At 45.3% G+C, this 25,979-nt stretch overlaps 1 protein-coding gene across 1 annotated transcript in view; it reads left to right on the top strand.

Moving 5' to 3' along the window:
- LOC112232703 (histone-lysine N-methyltransferase 2C-like) overlaps positions 1 to 25,979 on the top strand; it is a 301,309-nt gene that overhangs the window by 219,907 nt on the left and 55,423 nt on the right. Inside the window, exons 12-21 of the mRNA XM_042298636.1 lie at positions 4,853 to 5,553; positions 5,639 to 5,927; positions 6,126 to 7,096; positions 13,501 to 13,623; positions 15,683 to 15,802; positions 16,743 to 16,841; positions 20,977 to 21,081; positions 24,192 to 24,373; positions 24,994 to 25,158; positions 25,434 to 25,543. Coding sequence (XP_042154570.1) covers positions 4,853 to 5,553; positions 5,639 to 5,927; positions 6,126 to 7,096; positions 13,501 to 13,623; positions 15,683 to 15,802; positions 16,743 to 16,841; positions 20,977 to 21,081; positions 24,192 to 24,373; positions 24,994 to 25,158; positions 25,434 to 25,543 — 2,865 coding nt within the window. The remainder of the gene's footprint in view (positions 1 to 4,852; positions 5,554 to 5,638; positions 5,928 to 6,125; positions 7,097 to 13,500; positions 13,624 to 15,682; positions 15,803 to 16,742; positions 16,842 to 20,976; positions 21,082 to 24,191; positions 24,374 to 24,993; positions 25,159 to 25,433; positions 25,544 to 25,979) is intronic.

The raw sequence follows: 25,979 nt of genomic DNA, 5'->3' as shown, positions 1-25,979 counted from the left end.
CTGTGGCAAGTTTAGCGTAGTCATTTAGCATGCGTTGCTGTTGTAGGCGAATGAACCTTGTCACGTGTCTATTCGAAGTTCGCTTCAACAGGTTAAACCCTGTCAGAACCCGTAGCGTTTGGGTAGCCATCCAACTCGTCCTCTGTCAGCTAGGAACATCTCAGTATCGTTTGGCTGACCTGGAACGGGGTCAAAGGTGGGGAAATTCTTGACGAGTTTGTCAAGGTATTCCGCGTCAAGCGGGCGGAGAGGATTGACTTCATCCTGTGGGGAAAGTGGGGCCGAAAGGCCAAGAGGAGAAGCCAAGCTTTGGCCTTTGTTGGCTAAGATGCGCCATATTACTCAGTGCCAAATATCCATCCAAGAGGAGAAGACTGAGGGACACATGATGGAGGCAATGTCTGAAACCTATTGTCTTCACTCCTTTGAGTTCCGGACTCTGGTTGCTTGGATGGATAGTCATGCTGTAGAACGTGATCATTCTGGACTTCCTCCAGATGGTACCTAAGGGTGGTATTCTGCTGCATTGCAGAGTCCACTTGAGCGCTTAGAGTACTGATTTTGGACACGTGAGTTTCGCCCCTGCTCCTTTCGGTCTCAAACTTAACTGTCATGGTTTGCAGATAGAGGTATTGTGTATGGAGCGAGAGATTCAGTGATGAGATTTCTTCCGCTTGCTTGGAAATCAATATTTCCATGTTCATCACCCGAGTTCTCTCAACCTTCATTTGGTCAGCGACTTCAATGAGTTAGTCATTGTGTTCATCAACTGATCGTCTTTGGTTTGCAGAATTTGGAGTAAAACATTATTACCTTGAGTAACGTTCAACAAAACTGCCTGCATGTTATCAAATTGCGCGCTCCTATTTGTAGATAACTCAACAGATTTATCTAGTTTAGAGTGGACTACATCGTATTTAGTTTTGGCTAAATCGAGTTCCTGCAGACAACGATTTTGTTGGTGTTTGTGCTCGTTCATCTTCATGAGCATTTGCAATTACTTTTAATTGTTCAGATTTCAAACACAGTTGCGCGACTAGCAGAATGTTTTAATTTCCTGCTTTTGTCAATAGTTGCTCAGTTCTCTCCACCTGTGCCCTCATGTTAGCCATGTCTTGCACGTGCTTCAATTGTGCACTGTGGGGTATCGGACCGATGCCAACCTTTGATGGCGATACATCAGTGCTAAAGTGGAGAGAACCGTCACAAAGCCTGTGTTTGATAGTTGATTTCGGAGAGGGTTTCGCTAATGGCATAATTAGGGTTGGAGGTCAGAGATCAATCCTTTTATGGGTGGAGGATCACTAATTAGCGGAGGAGTGGTGACCACCTACTTTAATTAACCTGAGTTTAATTAACCTGAGAAGTTTAACCTGAAGTTACTTCATCTAGGTTAGTTTGGAAAGAGTTTACATTGTCTTATTTAAAAAGTCAACAAATGGGATATTATTTAAAAGATCCATTTGAGAATGTAAATCTGGCAATTTCACTTATTATTAGTTCAATTGAATAAGACATTGATATTTGTCTGGATATCATAAGTAATGACTTGAGTGTGTCCTGAATAATTCTTGAAGGAAAGTACTGGCACACACTGAAATCAAACGGAAGTACCCGGGGCGGGACTTCCATTCCGCAAGGCGGAGGAAGCACGAGAGAGACAGAGATAATTATCGCTGGTCAAGCTAATATCTCCTGAATTTCAATCGGCTAGCTCTTTGTCCTCGCTCGAGAAACTAATAATGACCGAGCCTATACGTGTCTGAAACGCGCGAGGCAGAAATAGCCCTGCGTTTGGCCAAACGCTCTTTCTCAGATTTCTATAATTAGCTTTTATCAGCCCTCATACAGAAATGTATTCGCTTACGCTACCCACTGACCATGTCAGAACACAACACGGAGGCGGGGAATCTTCAGCACACACACCACCAATAATTTCTGTCTCCAACTCCCATAATGTGCTTTTAAATTTTATATAGGCTGAATCAAAATGAAAGCATCATCCTATTTTAGATTCCTCGCATGGGGGCTCCAATAATGTTTATGTTCAGACCGTTTTCGGATCATCGAACAATGTTAGTCTTGGTTATCTTCACCAACCCTGGCTAAGAAGTTGAATTAGCAACACAAAATTAGGTTTAATTATTTATTCACTAAATACCTAACTAATCACAGAATTACATTTACAAGAATGAATCATACCTTGATTACAAATTGTAATAAAGGAAAACGTCCCTAGCGGACGGAACAGATATGACAGCTGGTTACGCAAAAAAAAGGGGGCTGGGTTTGAGTGAAAGAGCGGGAAGACTGAAGAACAAAGGGAGAAGCGATGTCTCTATCGGGCCGTAGGCAGCTACTCTATCGTAAATACAGAATCTTATGCATTCTAAATTACCGCCCATTTGGAAAAGGAAAATGTAATAAATGTTTACTCTGAGCTGCGCTTCAATAGGTTGGTGGTAGATGGAAGGCCGTGTTGCCCAACAGAGTCCTTTGTCCTTTGAAGAGTGTCTGGTGGTGAACGGGAAACGTTGTAGTGTCGTCGTTGTGTGGTAGATGTAATACTCTGTCTGTCCTCTCCTAGCCCACGTTTACAGAGGCCGCTGCTAACTCAACGGCTAGGAGGTATCACTTCTGTTGCGAATAAGAGTTCAAAGTTCATACCATTCGCAACCAAAGCTCATGCTGAGGTTGGCTTCGTTCTGTAGTTATTATATGAACCCTTCTGACATCGGACCATCATCCAAATGTACCCGGAGCAGAAAGTTATATTGTCGTAAAGGCTTTATATAGGAAGGGAGAGGAGGGCGTGTTTCGTAGTTTATAACCAATATCTCTTCACGTGGGCGGGCCACTGAGTCGGGCCTAATTCACTCATGAAAACCCAATTCTCACATTTTAGAAGCTAAACTCACAAATGTTTAAATTGCACAACAATTCCATGTGAATCTGATAACTGTAAAGTGTAGACTTTCCACTGTACAGTTTTTGTCATCCTATCATTGATGAGAATGTCTCAGATGACAACCGAACTGACATCATATTCATTAAGTACCAACGCATATGTTCAACTGGTTGGATTACCAAAATATGGTTCATTTCCCACCAACTTCTGATGTTCCCAGAATCTATGTTAACCAGGGAATTTTCAATAGTCACATCAGTAGGGTAGAGAGAGGAAAAAGGGGAGAGAGGTATTTATGACTGTCATAAACCTACCCCCAGGCCAGCGTCATGACAGCATTGACTGACCTTCATGTCTTAAAGTCGTGATGGACTGTTTCTTTTTGCTTATTTGAGCTGTTTTTGTCATAATATGGACTTATCCCTATTTGGTAAAATACCATCTTCTGTATACCACTCCTACCGTGTCACAACCCAACTGATTGGCTCAAATGCATTAAAAAGGAAAGAAATTTCAACTTTTAACAAGGCACACCTGTTAATTGAAATGCACTCCAGGTGACGACCTCATGAAGTTGGTTGAGAGTGTGCAAAGCTGTCATCAAGGCAAAGGGTGGCTACTTTGAAGAATCTCAAATATAAAATATATTTAGATTTATCACTTCTTTGGTTACTACATGATATGTGTTATTGCATTGTTTTGATGGCTTCACTGTTTATTCTACAATGTAGCAAATAGTACAAATAAAGAAAAACCCTTGAAAAAGTATGTGTCCAAACTTTTGACTGGTACTGTATACTTTCAATATTCATGTTTATATTTTTCAATATTCATATGTTAATGTCTTTTTCCATTGAAATTAAAATACTTCTGGTATTACAGAGCAAGCGATAAAGCTTCATATGACACCACTGCTTTCTTTGTCGCACTTACAGATGAAACATAATGGAGTCTTAAAGAAATCGCTCTGCCATTTTCTGGTTGCTAAAATTCTAATAGTTCACATAATTTCAGATTGTGACAAAACATACAAGTATAGTGTAGATAATCATTGTACCATATAAACTACTGTCGAATGTATGAGAGTGACAGATCTATAACTCACATTTCTATGTGAATTTTGTTGGATCGCCCAAAAGGTTACACATTGCAGCCATAAAGGAGGCCTGGGTAAGGCCAAAATGTGACATTTTTCAACTTAAATTATTTATCAATTATGCTTTTAGATACAAATATATGCCAACAATCCTTCATCCAAAGGACCATTCTATGGATTAAATTTAGTGAAAATCTGAAATCTTTTTTTTTTTTTTGCCCTGGTTTCTTGAGGAATCACTCAATAGCAGTGGTATCGGCTTACGTTCTAGTATTCACATCCAATCCATCCACTATAGAAACACCTCAGGGCATGGAATTGTCCAGTCGTAGACTCTGTTTATAGAGAGAACACTAGGTATTGAGTTATTAAAGCAGCTGGGTTTTGGCTTTGGAATGTTGAAGTGAGAATACCTGGGAGGAAGATGTTCCCTAATTAACTCGAAATTAGAGCCTAATTGGAAGGGCTGTGAATTGTTCTGCTTGGATGGTGTCAGTGTGTGACTCACTAGAGAACCACAGGAGTTGAGCGGGGCCTCAGTTCCCCATTGTTCTGCATTCAAAACTGGGAACTTTTTCTAATGAGAAATTCCTTTGAAGGTGGCCAAACCATTTTGGAAATAAATAGCATTTGTCTCATATACCTTTGTCACAGGGACAGGTGTCCTACGGGACCAAACTGAGCTCACATGTATCCATATCCTCTTGATTACTCTACTGCATCATGGCCAAATGTTTTATTGTTATTCTTTTGTTGTTGTTGTGAGAATTGGTTGGAAGCCTATAATTTTTTTGTTACAAACAGCTGTCAATTAAGGCATGACTTTGCTTTTATTTCCTGTCTTCCAGATGTTTTCATGGCTGTGGTGGAGGTGGTGGTGCCGCTTTTGGAAGGGGCGTGCCCTAGCCCTCGGCTGGAGCAAGGGGCGTGCCCTAGCCCTCGGCTGGAGCAAGGGGCGTGCCCTAGCCCTCGGCTGGAGCAAGGGGCGTGCCCTAGCCCTCGGCTGGAGCAAGGGGCGTGCCCTAGCCCTCGGCTGGAGCAAGGGGCGTGCCCTAGCCCTCGGCTGGAGCAAGGGGCGTGCCCTAGCCCTCGGCTGGAGCAAGGGGCGTGCCCTAGCCCTCGGCTGGAGCAAGGGGCGTGCCCTAGCCCTCGGCTGGAGCAAGGGGCGTGCCCTAGCCCTCGGCTGGAGCAAGGGGCGTGCCCTAGCCCTCGGCTGGAGCAAGGGGCGTGCCTAGCCCTCGGCTGGAGCAAGGGGCGTGCCCTGCCCTCGGCTGGAGCAAGGGGCGTGCCCTGGCCCTCGGCTGGAGCAAGGGGCGTGCCCTGGCCCTCGGCTGGAGCAAGGGGCGTGCCCTGGCCCTCGGCTGGAGCAAGGGGCGTGCCCTGGCCCTCGGCTGGAGCAAGGGGCGTGCCCTGGCCCTCGGCTGGAGCAAGGGGCGTGCCCTGGCCCTCGGCTGGAGCAAGGGGCGTGCCCTGGCCCTCGGCTGGAGCAAGGGCGTGCCCTCTTAAGGAGGGAGAGGCGTACCCTAGCCCCCGGCTGGAGCAAGGGCGTGCCCTCTTAAGGAGGGAGAGGCGTGCCCTAGCCCCCGGCTGGAGCAAGGGGCGTGCCCTCTTAAGGAGGGAGAGGCGTGCCCTAGCCCCGGCTGGAGCAAGGGGCGTGCCCTCTTAAGGAGGGAGAGGCGTGCCCTAGCCCCCGGCTGGAGCAAGGGGCGTGCCCTCTTAAGGAGGGAGAGGCGTGCCCTAGCCCCCGGCTGGAGCAAGGGGCGTGCCCTCTTAAGGAGGGAGAGGCGTGCCCTAGCCCCCGGCGGGAGGAAGGGCCGTGCCCTAGCCCCCGGCGGGAGGAAGGGCCGTGCCCTAGCCCCCGGCGGGAGGAAGGGGCGGGCCCTAGCCCTCTAAAGGAGCAGGAGCCCAAAGAGTCTTCCTCAGGTACAGTATAGAAAACCATGCTGTAGGCTTTAAAATCACATTAACGTCCCAGTATAATTTCACCCAACCACTTAGATAAGATCGTCTCCGCCCTCTTGTTGTGGGTGTCACTTTTGAAAAAGAAACACCACAGCTTCGATTCGATTCAGGATGATAAACAAGCTGGAGCTCTTATTTAATTGGCTTTCTCCGTTCCAGGTGCTGAACCTGCGCAGGAGATCCAGGTGACTGTTACCCTGACAGAGGGCCCGGAGTCTCCCCAGAGGTCTGGGACTCTAGTGGGCGTGTCATCGCTCGCCTCCCAGAGTCCCGCAGCACCCAGGGCCGACGACGACCAACAGGAACTGGAAATATCGGACTCTCCAGAAGCGGCAAAAAGGGTGGCACTCGAAGAGGCGTTGCCCCACAATGCAGAGGAGACCAAATCGGAGGATTCCAAAACCACTTTTACTCCGCCCACCAAAGAAATATCCCATGAGCCTTTGGAGGAGACTACCGAGGAGCCCCCTGTAGAGGAGGAGAAGCCTATGGAAGTTGCACCTGTGGAAATGACATCTTCAGATTTGGAACAGGCTGTTGAGGAGAATGTTCTGGAACCTATGCAGGAGGAGCAGGGTGCAGTTGCGGAAAAGGAGGTTGTGCAGAAGTTGCAGAAGGAGTTAGAGGACGAGGGGGAGGATTTGCCTCCAATTGTTTTAGATGAGGGGGAGGTGTTGCCTTCAAATGTATTGCCAGTTGAAGAGGATACAATCAGAGAAAAGGAGCTTAGTCCCATGGCTGAACTTCCTGAATGGAAGAGCACGGTAGACATGGATACCACGGTAGAAATGGATACTACCCCTGCCAGCGACTGCAGCTTCTCGGACTTCGGCTCTCCGAGGGGAGAGAGCAAAGCCTCCAAGGCCTCCCCTGGATTGTCTCCCAAGCTCTCGTTTGGGCTGGCCCCATCCCCCTTCTCTACAGAGGCCTCCCCTAGGAAAGCCAGCCCACCCCAGGTTCAGGTCCAAATCCAGGCCCAGGCTTCGCCTCAGGTCCAGCCTTATCCTGGATACAGTGCTAGTGTGCCTCCCACCAACACAACCTTTATTCCCCTCACCCCCAAGATTGGAATGGGGAAGCCTGCCATCTCCAAGAGGAAGTTCTCCCCAGGGAAGCCAAGGGTGAAGCAGGTAAGGCTGTTTATCTGTTTGTTACTGTCTTTGGGTCCTTACAGAAAAGTTTCTTCCCCAAAACTGTACCGGAAGGGTTAAAGCTCTTGAAGGTCTGTAGCTCTTCTCCCAGGCCTATATAGTTTCAGCAAGGTCTGTATCTTCTGCCAGACCTATAACTCTTCTAGCAGCTATTCACTTCTTCTACCAAGTCTGTAGCTTTTCTGTAGTCTATTCCAGTCTGTAGCCATTCTACCAAGCCTGTAGCAGCTCTTTGAGCAGACCTGTAGCAGCTCTTTGAGCAGACCTGTAGCATCTCTTTGAGCAGACCTGTAGCAGCTCTTTGAGCAGGCCTGTAGCAGCTCTTTGAGCAGGCCTGTAGCAGCTCTTTGAGCAGGCCTGTAGCAGCTCTTTGAGCAGGCCTGTAGCAGCTTTTTGAGCTGGCCTGTAGCAGCTCTTTTTGAGCAGGCCTGTAGCAGCTCTTTGAGCAGGCCTGTAGCAGCTCTTTGAGCAGGCCTAGCAGCTCTTTGAGCAGGCCTGTAGCAGCTCTTTTGAGCAGGCCTGCAGCAGCTTTTTGAGCTGGCCTGTTGCAGCTCTTTGAGCAGGCCTGTAGCAGCTCTTTGAGCAGGCCTGTAGCAGCTCTTTGAGCAGGCCTGTAGCAGCTCTTTGAGCAGGCCTGTAGCAGCTCTTTGAGCAGGCCTGTAGCAGCTCTTCGAGCAGGCCTGTAGCAGCTCTTCGAGCAGGCCTATATGAGCTCTTAGGACGGTCTGTAGCTTTTCAACCAGGTCTGTAGCTCTAGTCCTAGTCTTCCAGAAGCCTTCTACCTTCACAGGAGGACATGTTTGATAGTGGTGCAGACAGACTGCTCTGCCGTGGTGGGAGTTGTGATCCTCTGTCTGATCCACAACTCGTATCCCCTCTCTCTGTAGTTATAGTCCCTTTGGTGTTGCTCAGTCACATTGATTAGTGCCAGTGTGGAGTGTGCATTAATGAATGTTGAGAGGTCGTGGCTGCTTTCTTGCATTCTCGCTCTTTCACTAGCTATCTCTGTCTTTCTTGCTCTCTCTCTCTTTTTGGCTCCCTTTCTTGCGCTCTTGCTTTCTCTTTGTCCCTTTACCCATCTTCTCTCGCTCTTGCTGTCTGTCTCCCTTGTTCTTTCTCCCTCCTCTCTCTCCTCCTCTTTCTCTAGCTCTATCTCTTTCTAGCCTTCAAGTCTGTGCCAAGGGTTTGATGCTGGGGAGAAGGAGGGGCACTACATAAGGGAGTCTTTTTTGGAGGTGTTTTAATTTGGATAGGAACTCATTGAGGCGCAAAGCACGACACAAACCCATTTCCACCAAGCTGAGGGAAGAGGAAGGACAGCCAAAGCTGTCAATAGGGGAAATTCAACTTGGCTCGTCTGTATTTCTAAGCCCAAAGGCAGCTATAGAATCTATAGCCTTTTTTTGTTTGTTTTTTCAATTATAGAGGTTAATGTTTGTTGTTTTTTTACTTCGATTTGTTAGTATATTATAATATACATATACTTTTTTGTTGTTGTCAGGATATATCTGTAAGAACTCACATTTTAAAGAAGCCACCTTGCTTCGACTTCGGGCAAACATGTTCAATACTTCTATTTGATTGGCACATTTCAAGTGGATTCCTGTGTGTATAACACATCACTGGAGTCTATACAGAAGTTTCTGAGCTGAAGTTTTAGTCCATACTTTTTCTTCTTCTTCTTTAGTTTTCCCCCTACTTCCTGTTATCTCAGGAGGATTGCTCTTTCCAGTATAGGATCATTTACAGGGTGGGCTTCCATCGCTAGAATCAGCTGGGATTTCCTGTGTGTGGTGTATCTACTTGCCTGCCGGCATGAGCTCTACTGCTCGTGTGTGTGTTTGCATACGTGCTTCCCTGTGTGCAGTGTGCACTCCCATGAGTGCTGGTGTGTGTGTGTGGGGGGTGGGGGGGGGGTTAGCCTAGCTCCTTGGCACGTTTATGTTGTGTAAATGAGGCAGCAGCGCTTCGTTTCCTTGAACCAGGCTACTCCCCAATGGACTTGCTTTGAGACAGGCAGTGATGCATTTGTGGGTTCTAAGCTGGAGTCATTTCAGCACACTGTATATTTTAAAATACAACATGAGATGTGTTATGCCATACAGTTTTTGTGGAGATTTTTTCAGAGCGAACTGCGTGTCTCTAATAGAGGTCGACCGATTATGATTTTTCAATACCGATTACTGGATGACCCACACAGAAAAATCCGATACCGATTAATCGTCCGATTTTTAAAACATTTATTTTAAATTTGATTTGTAATAATGACAATTGCAACAATACTGAATGAACACTTATTTTAACTAAATATAATACATCAATAAAATCAATTTAGCCTCAAATGAATAATTTGGTTTAAATAATGTAAAAACAAAGTGTTGGAGAGAAAGTAAAAGTGCAATAAAAGTGTAAGTCCATATAAGAAAGCTAACGTTTAAGTTCATTGCTGAGAACATATGAAAGCTGGTGGTTCCTTTTAACATGAGTCTTCAATATTCCCAGGTAAGACGTTTTAGGTTGTAGTTATTATAGGAATTATAGGACTATTTCTTTCTATACCATTTGTATTTCATTAACCTTTGACTATTCGATGTTCTTATAGGCACTTTAGTATTGCCAGTGTAACAGTATAGCTTCCGTCCCTCTCCTCGCTCCTACCTGGGCTCGAACCAGGAACACATCGACAGCAGCCACCCTCCAAGCAGCTTTACCCATTGCTCTATCAAATCATAGACTTAATTATAACATAATAACACACAGAAATACGAGCCTTTGGGTCATTAATATGGTCGAATCCAGAAACTATCATCTCAAAAACAAAACATTTATTCTTTCAGTATTTTATCTAACGGGTGGCATCCATAAGTCTAAATATTCCTGTTACATTGCACAACCTTCAATGTAAAGTCATAATTATGGAAAATTATGGAAAATTAGTTCGCAAAGTGCCAGGCGACCCAAACTGTTGTATATACCCTGACTCTGTGTGCAATGAACGCAAGAGAAGTGACACAATTTCACCTGGTTAATGTTGCCTGCTAACCTGAATTTCTTTTAGCTAAATATGCAGGTTTAAAAATATATACTTCTGTATATTGATTTTAAGAAAGGCATTGATGTCTATGGTTAGGTACACGTTAGCGCAACGACAGTCCTTTTTCACGAATGCGCACCGCATCGATTATATGCAACACAGGACACGCTAGATAAACTAGTAATATCATCAACCATGTGTAACTAGTGATTATGATTGATTGTTTTTTATAAGATAAGTGTAATGCTAGCTAACAACTTACCTTGGCTTCTTACTGCATTCGTGTAACAGGCAGGCTCCTCGTGAGGCAGGTGGTTAGAGCGTTGGACTAGTAACCGTAAGGTTGCAAGATTGAATCCCCCGAGCTGACAAGGTAAAAATCTGTTGTTCTGTCCCTGAACAAGGCAGTTAACCCACCGTTCCTAGTCCGACATTGGAAAGAAGAATGTTCTTAACGGACTTGCCTAGTTAAATAAGGTGTAAGGTGTAAGAAAAAAAAATGTAAATGAAAAGAAAATCGGCGTACAAAACTACCGACTTCCGATTGTTATGAAAACTTGAAATCGGCCCTAATTAATCGGCCATTCCGATTAATCGGTCGACCTCTAGTCTCTAATATTATACTGACAGGTTATCAGCAATACCATGTGAGTAAGAAATCCTACGGAGCGAAACATGAAACCCAAATGTGGCGCAGTGTCCTCCCTACTTTATTGAAGCATTTTAAAATTCATGGGCCATTTCCGTTGTGTTTATGTGAAATATAGCGGGGTGGGGGTACTTGGCTGTTGTAAGAGGATAGAGAGGTTTACCACTACACTGATGGCTAATATTGCTGCTAGATTAGGAAGATGTGCCAGGGCACAGATATGCTTAATATTTTTCTACTGCACGATATGAAATACTTCCCCCGTGCTCCAGTATTCTGAGTCAATCGCTCCGGAGACTGTTCTGACCTACTGTCAAGTGGTCCAATATGATCTGGATGGTGATTTGTCCAGTGTAAGGTACTTAAGTTAAATACTTTAAAGTTCTACTTAAGTAATTTATGTGGGTATCTGAACTCAACTATTTCTATTTGAGACTTTCATTCCACCTACATTCCTAAAGAATCAGACAACCAAATTCAAGTCTGATAGAACTGGCACTATTGGTTCTTCCTAAGTTGTGCCCTCCCTAGAGGCGTGGCGACACTAAGAGCCAATAGGTGCATGTTATTGTTGTTGATGGCTGTGAACAGGAAGTCTTCTCAAAGGATGTCTTATTGCATAGTCTACCTGTTTAATGGATAACGTGTAGAATGAGGTTGCGTAGGAAGTCGGGCAGTTTGACAATATTTGTGGTCGTGTCACATATTTATGATGGAAGCGGCAAAGAAAGTCTCTGTCCTCTCACATGGAGTAGACCATCTCTCCCAGTTCAATCCCCCTTTCACTCTCTCTGACATTGAAAGTCTCTGTCCTCTCACATGGAGTAGACATCTCTCCCAGTTCAATCCCCCTTTCACTCTCTCTGACATTGAAAGTCTCTGTCCTCTCACATGGAGTAGACAATCTCTCCCAGTTCAATCCCCCTTTCACTCTCTCTGACATTGGCATGTTTTGGGTTCAGCCTAACTATTGACGGAGGTTTGCTTCTGAGCATACTGTATTCACATGCATGTGCTTGAAGATGGCATGATCATTTTCTTTTCAGTATCAATGAATATATTGAACTCCTACATCACCAGTCCTTTGCACCCTGTACAGGATCTACTGAAATCTCTCTCTCAAAGCCTATCTTTTGCACACTTTCACCTTTAAGTTGTCTCATGCATAAGGGAATGCTATTTGGTTTCTGACAGTTTCAATAAGTGCTTGACAGGGGATTTGGGACAAATGTATACATGAGATGTAGATGGATAAAAACGCAGGAAGCAAGTGGAGAGCGAGAAATCCAACCCACGGCTCTGATATATTATTAATCGGCCCAAATGATTTCGCTTATGCAAAACAAAAAAGGAAAAAGGCCTCTCAGTGATTGTGTTATTGAGTCTAATTATATAGCCTCTCGCTGATTAGCTCATTAAACAAACTAAACGCCTCCCAGTGACGATTCTAAAATGAAATTCCCTAACAACGGTCGCTGTGTTTATCTCGACAGCAGCGACGGCGCGCTGTCATGCTGACATAATCATAACTTGTTTTGTAAACACGCCAACAAGCCACGCTGCTGCCATGGCAACCAGCAGGCCTGACACTGGATAGTGTGAATTTGTGGGTTGACTGTTGCAGAGCACTTGACTAGGCATAGCGTTATTAGACCCAATAGATGTGCAAACACTGTCTTGTCTTCTGTCAGACTATTAAACTAGACCCGCTTCTTGCAGACATCAGTATTGAATCTTATCGTTGTCCACAATCTCCCTTTTACTTTTGATTTGCAATATATTTCCAATTTGAATAGTACTGCATCTACAAATTAAGGTGAGTTCAGCTTATCTTCTCATGTATAGGATCTGTCCCAAATGTCTCATATCTCGCTCGTTTCTTGGCTGTTTATAAAAAATGCCTGTCTGTCTTGTATTCACATTTTATTTTGTTGTTGCTTTGTTTGTTTTGTTTGGCTGTTGCATTTACTGCATTTGCCCCTCACTCCCAACCCCTCTTCCTCTCTGCCCCTCCTCCCCACTCCCTGCCCCTCTTCCTCTCTGCCCCTCCTCCCCACTCCCAACCCCTCTTCCTCTCTGCCCCTCCTCCCTGCCCCTCCTCCCCACTCCCTGCCCCCACTCCCTGCCCCTCTTCCTCTCTGCCCCTCCTCCCCACTCCCAACCCCTCTTCCTCTCTGCCCCTCCTCCCTGCCCCTCCTCCCCACTCCCTGCCCCCACTCCCTGCCCCTCTTCCTCTCTGCCCCCCTCCCTGCCCCTCCTCCCTGCCCCTCCTCCCTGCCCCTGCCCCTCCTCCCTGCCCCTCCTCCCTGCCCCTCCTCCCTGCCCCTCCTCCCTGCCCCTCCTCCCTGCCCCTCCCCCTGCCCCTCCTCCCTGCCCCTCCTCCCCACTCCCTGCCCCTCCTCCCTGCCCCTCCTCCCCACTCCCTGCCCCTCCTCCCCACTCCCTGCCCCTCCTCCCCACTCCCTGCCCCTCCTCCCCGCTCCCTGCCCCTCCTCCCCGCTCCCTGCCCCGCCTCCCCACTCCCTGCCCCCCTCTTCCTCTCTGCCCCTCCCTGCCCCCCCACTCCCTGCCCCTCCTCCTCCCCACTCCCTGCCCCTCCTCCCCACTCCCTGCCCCCTCTTCCTCCTCCCTGCCCCTCTTCCTCTGCCCCTCCTCCCCACTCCCTGTCCCTCTTCCTCTCTGCCCCCCCACCCCCATCAGGGAGCATGGAGTAACCATAGGGCTTCGAGCCCCCCTCTTGGTCCCAGCAGGACCCCTCGGAGGGGGTGGGATGGCCCACAAACCAGGCAGCTGCAAGAGGCACCCGTCTGGAGCATGAGAGTGGTAAATGGAGTGCTTATGATGTCCACCCCCCACCCCCTTTCCTCAGTGGTTTAGCCTGGCCAGGTGAGGACAGGTTTAGATATGACACGGTACACACACTTTGCCACCTGCAGAGAAGTACGGAAGGGAAATCCATGGAAACATAGGCTTTGCAAATTTTTATGAATGCCGTTTATTGTTCTATAAATTAGCTTTGTTAGCATTTAGCGTTGTTACCATTACCAGAATGACAAGAATACCAGACCGATGGTGGCGTGAGACGAACGTGAAGCAGAGCTCAATCCAGTCGGGGTTTCCTGTCTGTCACCCCCACTGCAACCCTTTAGTCCTGACTTTGTGACAGGACTCCACTTTGACGCTAACACTCCACAACAAGCCTCCTCAGTCAGTCTGTAACTGATAGGTGTTATGAAGGTGGACTCCTGTGGGAAGGACTATCACTTGTTCCTGTGTCAACACTCCATCAACTGTCTGGCTTTGGCACAGTCCTCTCTTTATAACTTTATATAAAACTTGCAACAGTCTTCCTGATTTGAAGGACTGACTCGAAAGGGTGGGGGAACCATAATTAAGAGTGACTTTAGTGTCCATGGGGAGATGGAAAATGGATTTGACCTAAAAAAAGATGTTGATCTCTCCCTCCCTCAGGCTTTTGTCATGCATATATTATAAAGCACCACACACATTATTTAAAAGGCGGTAGTGCTGAGCGATTAGTGCTTTTTGAGGTCGCTTCGGGTTTCTGTTAGATTATTAAAGAAAGAATCATGGTTTTCGGTATCAAGATTTTTTTAAATATACAATTTATTGTGAAATAATGACAGTACAATGATTTCAGAGTTTTTTTTAATGGAAATTCCAAAGCCAAATATAGTAAACATTCAATTGTCAAAACATTGAAAATATTCCGTTGCGTCAGGTCCACATTGGGTAGACGTCAATAGAAAAATAGGAAATAACTATGAAATTATAAAATATTTCTGTTGTGTATATGTCATCTTTGCTCAGAGAGTAGCAGTCAGCCAGCCAGATGTAAACAATGATGAGATCCTCACATCTACGCCGTAACAATGGGAGTCGCTGTCCCCAAGGTGGGAAGGCAGGTGCAAAAGCTTAGATGGGATTTTTGGGGGATTCATTTTAACACATTTAGGCAAGAGTGAAATATCTCGCTTCGCCTCTTCCTCTCTGAACCATAAAAACTGGCGCAATGTATTGTGGTCATTATAGTTAATTACCACGTTTCTGTGCTGAACTAGGTTGAATATTTGCTTAATGAAAACTACAACTCCCTTCAGCCCAGCGTCCCACACCGTTTTTGACTTAATTTCTCAAATTTCTCGGGAATGATTTGATATCTCTCTAGAGAAACCGCGTGTTGGGCTCACACACAAAAATTGAATTCAAGTAATTGAACCAAAGTCGGTCAGTTATTTGTTTGATACCCCCCCCCCCCACAAAAAAAAATCGCTCAGCACAAGAAGGTGGACCATTTTTATGTCTGCGTGCAGTATGAACAAAGTTAGAGGAAGCATACGCTACTGTACCTGTAGACTTCCAGTCATTGCGCTAACGCTAGTGAGCATTGGTTCACAAAACTGGCTTGAACATACTGCACACACAGACATAAAAATGTTATCCACGAGTTAATCTGACTCTGGGTAAGTAGAAAAGTGTAATTGTCAGAATCTCGCAGTTTAATTCTCTTTATACTAATGTTCACATTTTGAATTTGCTTGACAGTAAATGCAGCTGGGGATATTAATATTGTGGCTCCGTGGGGAAGTCCTTTAGGATTTACTTTTGACGGCAGTAGATGCAGGAGTGTGTTTTGGGAAATGTGTTTATTGTTCGCCAGCGAAAAAACGCAGAGGAATGTTGTGATTGGCTGATGACATGTTATCTCTTTCCCTCCACTTCCCTCTTTCATTCCTCTCTCCCGTTCTCTCACACACACACACACACACACACACACACACACACACACACACTTCTCTCCCTCTTGCCTGTCTCTCTCCTCACACTCTCTCCTCCATCCCTCCTTCTTTTTCCTTCACAGGGTCGTGGTTCAACCTTCCCTGGAAGGCGGAGACCCCGGGGGACCAACCTGTCTGGGCGCGGGGGCCGCGGACGCTCCCGAGGACTCAAGGCCTACACCAGCTTTGCCGTAACCCCTGGGGTACGAGCCCTCGCCCCTCCCTTCAATCTCGATCTACTGCCTCCCTAAACCCCTCCTCCTCTCCCCATCTTCTGCATACATTCATAAAACAGTGGCCAAATGTGCTTAGCTTAGGCCAGAGAGCGCTCTCACGTTAACAAGAGCAGTGCACTCTATCTTGGGAAAGCTTTTGGCATGAGGGGTGGTGCAGGGGGAGGGGTATAAATGCTATGTCATACACAGCGGTGACATGTTTTCTCCTCCCACTAAAAACGGTGGGTGGTTGATTGGGAAAATGTGTCCAATGTGGATTTATATACTGTACATTGTGGGTACCTTTTAAGGTAGACACAGGAGAAGTGTCAATGCTATATTGAGTGTACACGCTAGATAATTGGATTTTATGTGAGAACACACACACACACACACACACACACACACACACACACACACACACACACACAGAACCATACAGACAGTGCCCCACCCCCACGCACACAACCTCACACCCTCTCCCACCGAGCAAACATGTCTCTACCCGGTTGAGTGTTATTGGAATCCAATACGGGAGGTAGGTAGGCGTTAAGTAAGACTGTAATCAGATCTGCTGCAGCCAGCCACTAGGCAGCATGCTTGTTGACACGCGCGTGTCCTGGTAATGCTGATCTACTGAACCATGCTGTGTGTTTGTCCTTGTGGATGACATGATAATATAGCTACACAGTCTGGAGGTATGACAGCTAGTCACATGAGAAGTGCTGCCATGTCATAGACCTAGATCCTGATTATGCCTGGAACATGTTTTCTACCTCAACTGAAAAATACTGTACGGGACCAAGCACAACGTTACAGATTTTGAACACAATCTTACCATCAGTTTTAATTTCAAAAGACAAATAAAAAATGTTTTTCTAATCTGTTAATTAACCCCTGCTTGTGTATGTGTTGTGTGTGTGTCCAGGCCAGTTTTGTGGAGCAGCCATACCTGGTGGTGGAGGAGAACACAATGCATAACACTGTGGTCATGTTCTCAACCTCAGACCACTTCACACTCAGACAGGTCAGTACCAACACCGTGGTCATGTTCTCAACCTGAGACCACTTCACTCAGACAGGTCAGTACCAACACCATGGTCATGTTCTCAACCCCAGACCACTTCACTCAGACAGGTCAGTACCAACACTGTGCTTATGTACCAACATACTTTAGTATATACAGTTGAAGTCAGTTTTTCACAATTCCTGACATGTAATCCTAGTACAAATTACTTGTCCTAGCTTAGTTAGGATCACCTCTTTATTTTAAGAATGTGAAATGTCAGAATAATAGTAGAGAAAATTATTTATTTCAGCTTTTATTTATTTCATCACATTCCCAGTGGTTCAGAAGTTTACATACACTCAATTAGTATTTGGTAGCATTGCCTTTAAATTGTTTAACTTGGGTCAAACGTTTCGGGTAGCCTTCCACAAGCTTCCCACAATAAGTTGGGTGAATTTTGGCCCACTCCTCCTGACAGAGCTGGTATAACAGAGTCAGGTTTGTAGGCCTCCTTGCTCGCACACGCTTTTTCAGTTCTTACCACATTTTCTATAGGATTGAGTTCAGGGCTTTGTGATGGCCACTCCAATACCTTGACTTTGTTGTCCTTAAGCCATTTTGCCACAACTTTGGAGTATTCTTGGGGTCATTGTCCGTATGGAAGACCCATTTGCGACCAAGCTTTAACTTCCTGACTGATGTCTTGATTTTGCTTCAATATATCCACATGAATTTATCTCCTCATGATGTCATCTATTTTGTGAAGTGCACCAGTCCCTCCTGCAGCAAAGCACCCCCACAACATGATGCTGCCACCCCCGTGCTTCACGGTTGGGATGGTGTTCTTCAGCTTGCAAGTGTCCCCCTTTTTCCTCCCAACATAACGATAGTCATTATGGCCAAACAGTTCTATTTTTGTTTCATCAGACCAGAGGATATTTCTCCAAAAATTATGATCTTTGTCCCCATGTGCAGTTGCAAACTTTAGTCTGGCTTTTTTATGGTGGTTTTGGAGCAGTGGCTTCATCCTGGCTGAGCAGCCTTTCAGGTTATGTCAATATAGGACTTGTTTTACTGTGGATTTAGATACTTTTGTACCTGTTTCCTCCAGCATCTTCACAAGGTCCTTTGCTGTTGTTCTGGGATTGATTTGCACTTTTCACACCAAAGTACGTTCATCTCTAGGAGACAGAACGCGTCTCCTTCCTGAGCGGTATGACGGCTACATCATTCCATGGTGTTTATACTTGCGTACTATTATTTGTACAGATGAATGGGTGCCTTCAGGCATTTGGAAATTGCTCCCAAGGATGAACTAGACTTGTGGAGGTCTTCAATTTTTTTCTGAGGTCTTGGCTGATTTCTTTTGATTTTCCCATGATATCAAGCAAAGAGGCACTAAGTTTGAAGGCAGGCCTTGAAATACATCCACAGGTACACCTCCAATTGACTCAAATGATGTCAATTAACTTATCAGAAGCTTCTAAAGCCATGACATCATTTTCTGGAATTTTCCAAGCTGTTTAAAGGCACAGTCAACTTAGTGTATGTAAACTTCTGACCCACTGGAATTGTGATACAGTGAACAATTGTTGGAAAAATGACTTTCAAATAGTGGATTCTGCTTTTTCAGCCTCATCCATTGCTGATAGGTTTATATTATCGAGCACACAGCCATGCATAGACCGACATTGGCAGTAGAGTGGCCTTACTGAAGAACTCAGTGACTTTCAACTTGGCACTCACTGTCATAGGATGCCACCTTTCCAACAAGTCAGATTGTCTAATTTCTGCCCTGGTAGAGCTGGTCTGGTCAACTGTAAGTGCTGTTATTGTGAAGTGTAAACATCAACTGCTCAGCTGCGATTGGTAGGCCTCACAAGCTCACAGAACGGGACCGCAGAGTGCTAAAGTGCGTAGTTAGTAAAGATCCTCTCTCCTCGGTTGAAACACTCAGTACTGAGTTCCAAACTGCATCTGGAAGCAACGTCAGCACAGGACCTGTTTGTTGGGAGCTTCAAGAAGTGGGTTTCCATGGCCAAGCTGCCGCACACAAGCTGACCTCAACCCTATCGAACACCTTTCAGATGAATTGGAACGCCGACTGCGAGCCAGGCCTAATCACCCAACATCAGTGTCTGACCTCAGTAATGCTCTTATGGCTGAATGGAAGCAAGTCCACTCAGCAATGTTCCAACATCAGGTGGAGGCTGTTATAGCAGCAAAGTGGGGACCAACTCCAAATGAATGCCCATGATTTTGGAATGAGATGTTCGACGACCAGGTGTCCCCATACTTTTGGTCATGTACTGTACCTCACTAAAACGATAGAGCATTGACACTTTGTGCCGAGTCCCAGGTTATGTGTCTCCGTGTTGCTTAAAGCTGTACATCTTAACCCCCCTCATTGTCTCTCTACTGTCAAATCCTGCTTGTCTTCCTTAGAAAAGGTTCTGAATAGCAATGGTGGCTGGTGACTTAAATGAATAAGGAGGACAATTACTCTAACTCCCTTTGCTGTATAAGTCTAAAGCCTGTTAACAATGTCTCAGATACCCAAATACTGTACTGCACATATTTGAATATACATGCTGATGAACAAACACCCCAGCTATGGGAGACAGTGACACACAAATATGCATTTTGTATAGTGATGATGCTATGGTACTCTCCTCTTGGTGTTGTTGTACAGCCTGTTCTCTCCTCTTGGTTTTATTGTACAGCCTGTTCACTAGTCTCCTCTTGGTCTTGTTGTACAGCCTGTTCTCTCCTCTTGGTCTTGTTGTACAGCCTGTTCTCTCCTCTTGGTCTTGTTGTACAGCCTGTTCACTAGTCTCCTCTTGGTCTTGTTGTACAGCCTGTTCTCTCCTCTTGGTCTTGTTGTACAGCCTGTTCACTAGTCTCCTCTTGGTTTTGTTGTACAGCCTGTTCTCTCCTCTCCTGTTGGTGTTGTGCAGCCTGTTCTCTCCTCTCCTCTTGGTGTTGTACAGCCTGTTCTCTCCTCTCCTCTTGGTGTTGTGCAGCCTGTTCACTAGTCTCCTATTGGTGTTGTGCAGCCTGTTCGCTAGTCTCCTCTTGGTCTTGTTGTACAGCCTGTTTTCTCTCCTCTTGGTCTTGTTGTGTTGTGCAGCCTGTTCGCTAGTCTCCTCTTGGTCTTGTTGTACAGCCTTTTCTCTCCTCTTGGTATTGTTGTACAGCCTGTTCACTAGTCTCCTCTTGGTGTTGTTGTACAGTCTGTTCGCTAGTCTCCTCTTGGTCTTGTTGTACAGCCTTTTCTCTCCTCTTGGTATTGTTGTACAGCCTGTTCACAAGTCTCCTCTTGGTGTTGTTGTACAGCCTGTTCACTAGTCTCCTCTTGGTGTTGTTGTACAGTCTGTTCGCTAGTCTCCTCTTTGTCTTATTGTACAGCCTGTTCACTAGTCTCCTCTTGGTGTTGTTGTACAGTCTGTTCGCTAGTCTCCTCTTGGTCTAGATGTACAGCCTGTTCGCTAGTCTCCTCTTGTCTAGCTAGGGGAACGCTCCAACACTGACAAACGAAGAATGTGTGTTTAGTGAGTCCGCCAGATCAGAGGCAGTAGGGATGACCAGGGATGTTCTCATGATAAGTGCATGAATTGTGCAATTTTCCTGTCAAAATGTAACTAGTACAGGGACAATGAGGAGGGTGTCAGGGAAAATGTATGGAGTAAAAAGTACATTATTTTCTTTAGGAATGTAGTGAAGTACAAGTTGTGAAAATGATGAATAGTAAAGTAAAATACAGATACCCCAAAAAACGACATAAGTAAAAATACTTTAAAGTACTACCTAGGTAATTTACAGCACTGCTCTTAAGAGATGCTGAGTCGTGGAAGTCAGAAGCACCCTGGGTCACTCTACTTGTTATTGCGTGATGGTTGTCTTGATGTATGCTGGGGAAAGTGTCTCTATTACTGTTGGGAAATGTAACTTTCACTTGGTTTCTCTCCTTTTTCACTTTTCTTTCCCCCCACGACTTATGCAAATCTTTTCCCTCCGCATCCTTTTCTCTCATTCCACTGCTCCCTCAATATGTTCCCCTTTCTCCCTCTCTCTACCTCTCTCTCTCCCTCCCTCCCCTTTTTCCTCTGTCTAATATCCTTTCTTTCTCTATTCCCTTCTCTCCCTCCCACAGGACATGTGTGTGGTGTGTGGGAGTTTTGGCCAGGGGGCAGAGGGCAGGTTGCTGGCCTGCTCTCAGTGTGGCCAGTGTTACCATCCCTTCTGTGTCAACATCAAGGTGAGCCCATTTCTTTTTTTATTTTCACAAGATCAGCTTTAAAACCATAGCTCTCTGATTGTTTTCTCTTTCATGAGATACAGATGGTGGTTTTGCTTATTGTGTGTGTTTGTGTGTTAAATATATTTGGTATTATATATTCAATAGGCTTTAGATAGACGGAGCGATAGAGAGATCGATATTGAAATTATTTTGGGGATCGAAAGAGGTGATTATCATCAATATGTCACATAAATAGTTAATTTCACAATACAAAAATGATTGAGAATTGATTTAAAAAAACAAAAAAACAATCTACCATTGTTCACCCCTTCCACGTTTAATTTCAATGGTTGTTCTCCCTTTTAGTTCCATTCGAACTTGCCTCCCGGTCATATTGAGATCACCTCCTATAATGACTGTATACCCTACGCATAAAAGTACCACCACAGATGTTCCGTTTACTTATAGCCTACGTTTTAAACGTGTGTCTTGTACAAAACAAATATCGGCTTTGGCTTTTAAAAGTGTTTCTATTTCGTGTTCCCTAAAAGCCACGTAGATTATACTTGAAGGTATTAATTTGGTATGGCATCATCAAAAAATATAGGGTGACATACTATGTAGGGCTAGGTTTGGCCCCTTTTTGTTTTTTCATCACCTGTAGATGGTGAGGAGGAGTGACAGCGTTTGATAGTTTGAGCAGTCGTGCTGGCTATCTCAAAGGGGAACAGGGGCTTTCTTTCCTATCTCTAAAAGGTCATACCCAACCAGCCAATGATGTATAAAAACACTGAATACGTCTGTCAGTGAATAATGTGCAGTATAGTATGTCTGTCTGAAAGCCATATGAACGTACATTTACTGTACCACTGTTAGATGCTAAGTAACTGAATGGTTTCCATATGTACGAAGAGAAACATGGCAGACTCACTGAGTCAGCAATGAGACAGGGACTGATCGTTATTTTTCGACCAAAAGTTTCAGTTTCGGTTACGTAAGCATGTGGCTGTTCCTCTTCCATTCCCACGACTCTTTTAGGCCCTAGGAAACTCATCTGGGTGTCGTGTGTGTGTGTGTAGCATAGTTTAGTTGTGTAGTTGCCAGGTGATTCCCTACAGATAGTATTAGGTTCTGTGTCGACCTCCAAAAGCAGCTTTGAGCAGAGGTGTGAAATAATTACTGGGATGATTAAGAGGATTCGCATAAAGCACCTTGTGTGGAATCTCTTGATGTACTTATGGCCAAGCCTTATCGCCGCACTGCTACCTACTCTGGCAGACAAACAACATTAAATGCTGTGCATCCATTGGATCTAAGCCAGTTTCCTTTGATATACAGTGCATTCAGAAAGTATTCAGACCACTTGACTTTTTCCACATTTTGCTACGTTAGCCTTATTCTAAAATGGATGAAGTAAACATGTTCCCTCATCAATCTACCCACAATACCCCATATTGACAAAGTGAAAACAGGTTTTTAGAAATTTTACACATAAAAAAAAACCCACTTTATTTACATAGGTTTTCAGACCCTTTGCTATGAGACTCGAAATTGAGCTCAGGTGCATCCTGTTTCCATTGATCATTCTTGAGATGTTTCTACAACTTGATTGGAGTCCTGTGGTCTCCATTGACCTGTGGTCATTCAATGGTATGGACATTATTTGGAAAGGCACACACCTGTCTATATAAGGTCCCACAGTTGACAGTGCATGTCAGAGCAAAAACCAATTAATGAGATCGAAGGAATTGTCCGTGGAGCTCCGAGACAGGATTGTATCGAGGCACAGATCTGGGGAAGGGTACCAAAAAATGTCTGCAGCATTGAAGGTCCACAAGAACACAGTGGCCGCCATCATTCATTTTGCTTTGTCATTATGGGGTATTGTCAATAACAGATAAATGTGTGTAGATTGATGAGGGGGGGAAACTATTTAAATCAATTTGAGAATAATGCTGGAACCTACCAAAATGTGTAAAAAGTCAAGGGGTCTGAATACTTTCCGAATGCACTGTAGGGTGTCGTTCCTTTAAATAACACCTCAACCAGTTGCCACTCCAAGCCGCGTCATAGTTCATTGTAGTTCGAACCGTAGTCTTTTCAATGAATCAATAGTATGTTAAGCAGTTGTTTTTGCTTTTATGATCGCCATATGCATGCAGTCCCGTTTGCCTAATCTGACTCCTCAATGTATTCAGTAGAGTTGCCCCGTATAGAATGTACAAGGCTATTTAAAGGACCATTTATCTGTTATTGACATCATGTTAAGAATACGTATTTTGTGTCCGCCGTCTCAGTCTACCAGTTCCAATGGAAACGGTGGCCTACTCTAGAAGTAATCTATAATACATTTAGTAGTAATTTGATCATGGTATTGGGTAACTGTTTATTATGCAATCTCTAAATACCTGACCCAGAGTCATTGACTAAAAAGCCATTTTAATGGAGATATCCATTGACCATGCTTTTTAGTCCAGGAGTGGTTGTATAATCTGGTTGGCTAGGCCATCCAAGTAAAAATCGTTGGACCAACGTCAGCTTGTTATGTGATATTCCCTTGTATCTTTTGTCTGGCTTTCAGCACATGATGAGAAGAGGCAGAGTGGGGGAGGAGGGTCTTTCTCTAGTTGAATTGATCCTCCCCCTCCCCCATGGTTTATTTAAGCAATAAGACCTGAGGGGAGTTGGGGCAATGGCCAATGTACCACGGCTAAGGGCTTTTCTCATGTACGATGCAACGATGCCTGGATACAGCCCCTTAATCGTGGTATATTGGCCATATACTACAAACCCCAGAGGTGCCTTATTAGTCATTAGAACAGTACAAATCCATATTTTTTCATACCCATGGTATAGAGTCTGATATACCACGGCTTTCAGTCAATTAGCATTCAGGGCTCGAAAGACCCAGTTTATAATGGCTAATAAATACAAGTGCATCCCTCTGACAATTAGCTCTTCTGGAAGATGTGCTGCTGGGAATTAGAGTTGGGATTATTCCCCTGCTATATAACACACAACCATTAGTCAATATGTTCCATTGAAATGAAGCTTAAAGGGGATACCTATCCCTGCCGTGCCCTTTTAACTCCCCCCGAACCTCTGCCCTTTTCCCTCTGTGCCACCAGATCACCCGGGTGGTGCTGAGTAAAGGCTGGCGCTGTCTGGAGTGCACAGTGTGCGAGGCATGTGGCCAGGCCAGCGACCCGGGCCGCCTGCTGCTGTGTGACGACTGTGACATCAGCTACCACACCTACTGCTTGGATCCGCCCCTACAGACAGTGCCCAAGGGCAGCTGGAAGTGCAAGTGGTGTGTATATGCTGTGACTGCTGTCACTCACGGAGCACAGCCAATCAGAGCTTGTCTGGCTGCACCAGTGATGCTGTCGAATATTTTCGGAAGATGACTTGTTTTTATTGTTGGTCTGTCACTCTTCTTTCCCTTAGTATCTGTTGATATGGCTCCATCTCTATAATGTACCTTCTCATCTACGTTTCTGTGTGGCCCCTCCCCCTCACACGGCTCTGTAGCAGCGCTTTATGGGATTTCCCCCATATCAGGTGTAACGCCAGTCCCTAATCCCCAGTCAAACAACGCTCTGTTGACACTGCAGCGAGACACATTCATTCAGGTCTTTCCTTGGAGCCATGCCAGTGACATTTATTTTTAGGGCGGCTCTCTTCATGGTGGATGATCCATACACACACACACTTCAGTAACTGTAGTGTGTTATTTGAGTGTTTATATTAGGTGTGTGTGTCTGTTTACCCTCAGGTTTGTTTGGATGAACAGTATTTGTGTGTGTGCATTATCATTGGACACATCTGTGTTGGAATGTATGCTACATATACTGTGAGTCGCTGTGGTTGTGTGTATTTCACCCCTGCTGAATCTCGTCCCTTCACGCCACCCTCTCCCCCCTGCCATAGGTGTGTCTCCTGTACCCAGTGCGGTGCCACCTCCCCTGGCCTGAGGTGTGACTGGCAGAACCACTACACCCTGTGTGGACCCTGTGGCAGCCTGGCATCCTGCCCGGTGTGCATGCACAGCTACCGTGAGGACGAGCTCATTGTGCAGTGCCGCCAGTGTGACAGGTGAGCAGCGCTCCCTCTGCCAGGCCAGGTGCCAGCCGAGCATGATTGGGTGGCACTAGGGCCTGGCAACACTGTACACGTGGCATGCTGGCATCCAGTGTTCAGTTTGGCAAAGACAGTCCAAAGATTTACTACGGCTTAATTTAGTCATCATAAGGCTTGAGGGGCCAGAACGTATGGTTGCTGTGGCAACCGGGTTAAATGCATGTCGGAGTCTGTGTGTAGGCAAGTGCTTCTTTGTGTCTTTGTGTATCTGATCTTCTCCTTCCCATCAGGTGGGTCCATGCGTGTTGCCAGGACCTGAACACGGATGAGGAGGTCGAGAATGCAGCGGATGATGGCTTTGACTGCACCATGTGTCGAATGCACGCTCTGCCTTCACAGGGTAAGACTCCAGATCTAGCCCACACACCGTGAAAGCTATGTGTATGATAGACCTGACAAATAGTTATGTGGTCTTGGCTATATGATGCTCCCATCACTGCAAGAGGCGTCACTGCTGTGCCTGGTTCGAATCTAGGCTGTAACATATCCGGCCGTGATTGGAGTCCCATAGGGCGGCGCACAATTGGCCCAGCGTCGTCAGCGTTGGCCAGGGTAGGCCGTCAATGTAAATAAGAATTTGTTCTTACCTAGTTAAATAAAGGTTAAAAAAAATATATATATATATATATATATATATATATATATATATATATATATATATATATATATATATATATATATATATATATATATATATATATATATATATATACACTGCTCAAAAAAATAAAGAGAACACTTAAACAACACAATGTAACTCCAAGTCAATCACACTT

This window comes from Oncorhynchus tshawytscha, linkage group LG16 (assembly GCF_018296145.1).
Source record: "Oncorhynchus tshawytscha isolate Ot180627B linkage group LG16, Otsh_v2.0, whole genome shotgun sequence".
NCBI lineage: Eukaryota > Metazoa > Chordata > Actinopteri > Salmoniformes > Salmonidae > Oncorhynchus > Oncorhynchus tshawytscha.
Note: the sequence above shows the minus strand (reverse complement) of the source record. Positions and strands in the feature narration are given on the sequence as shown.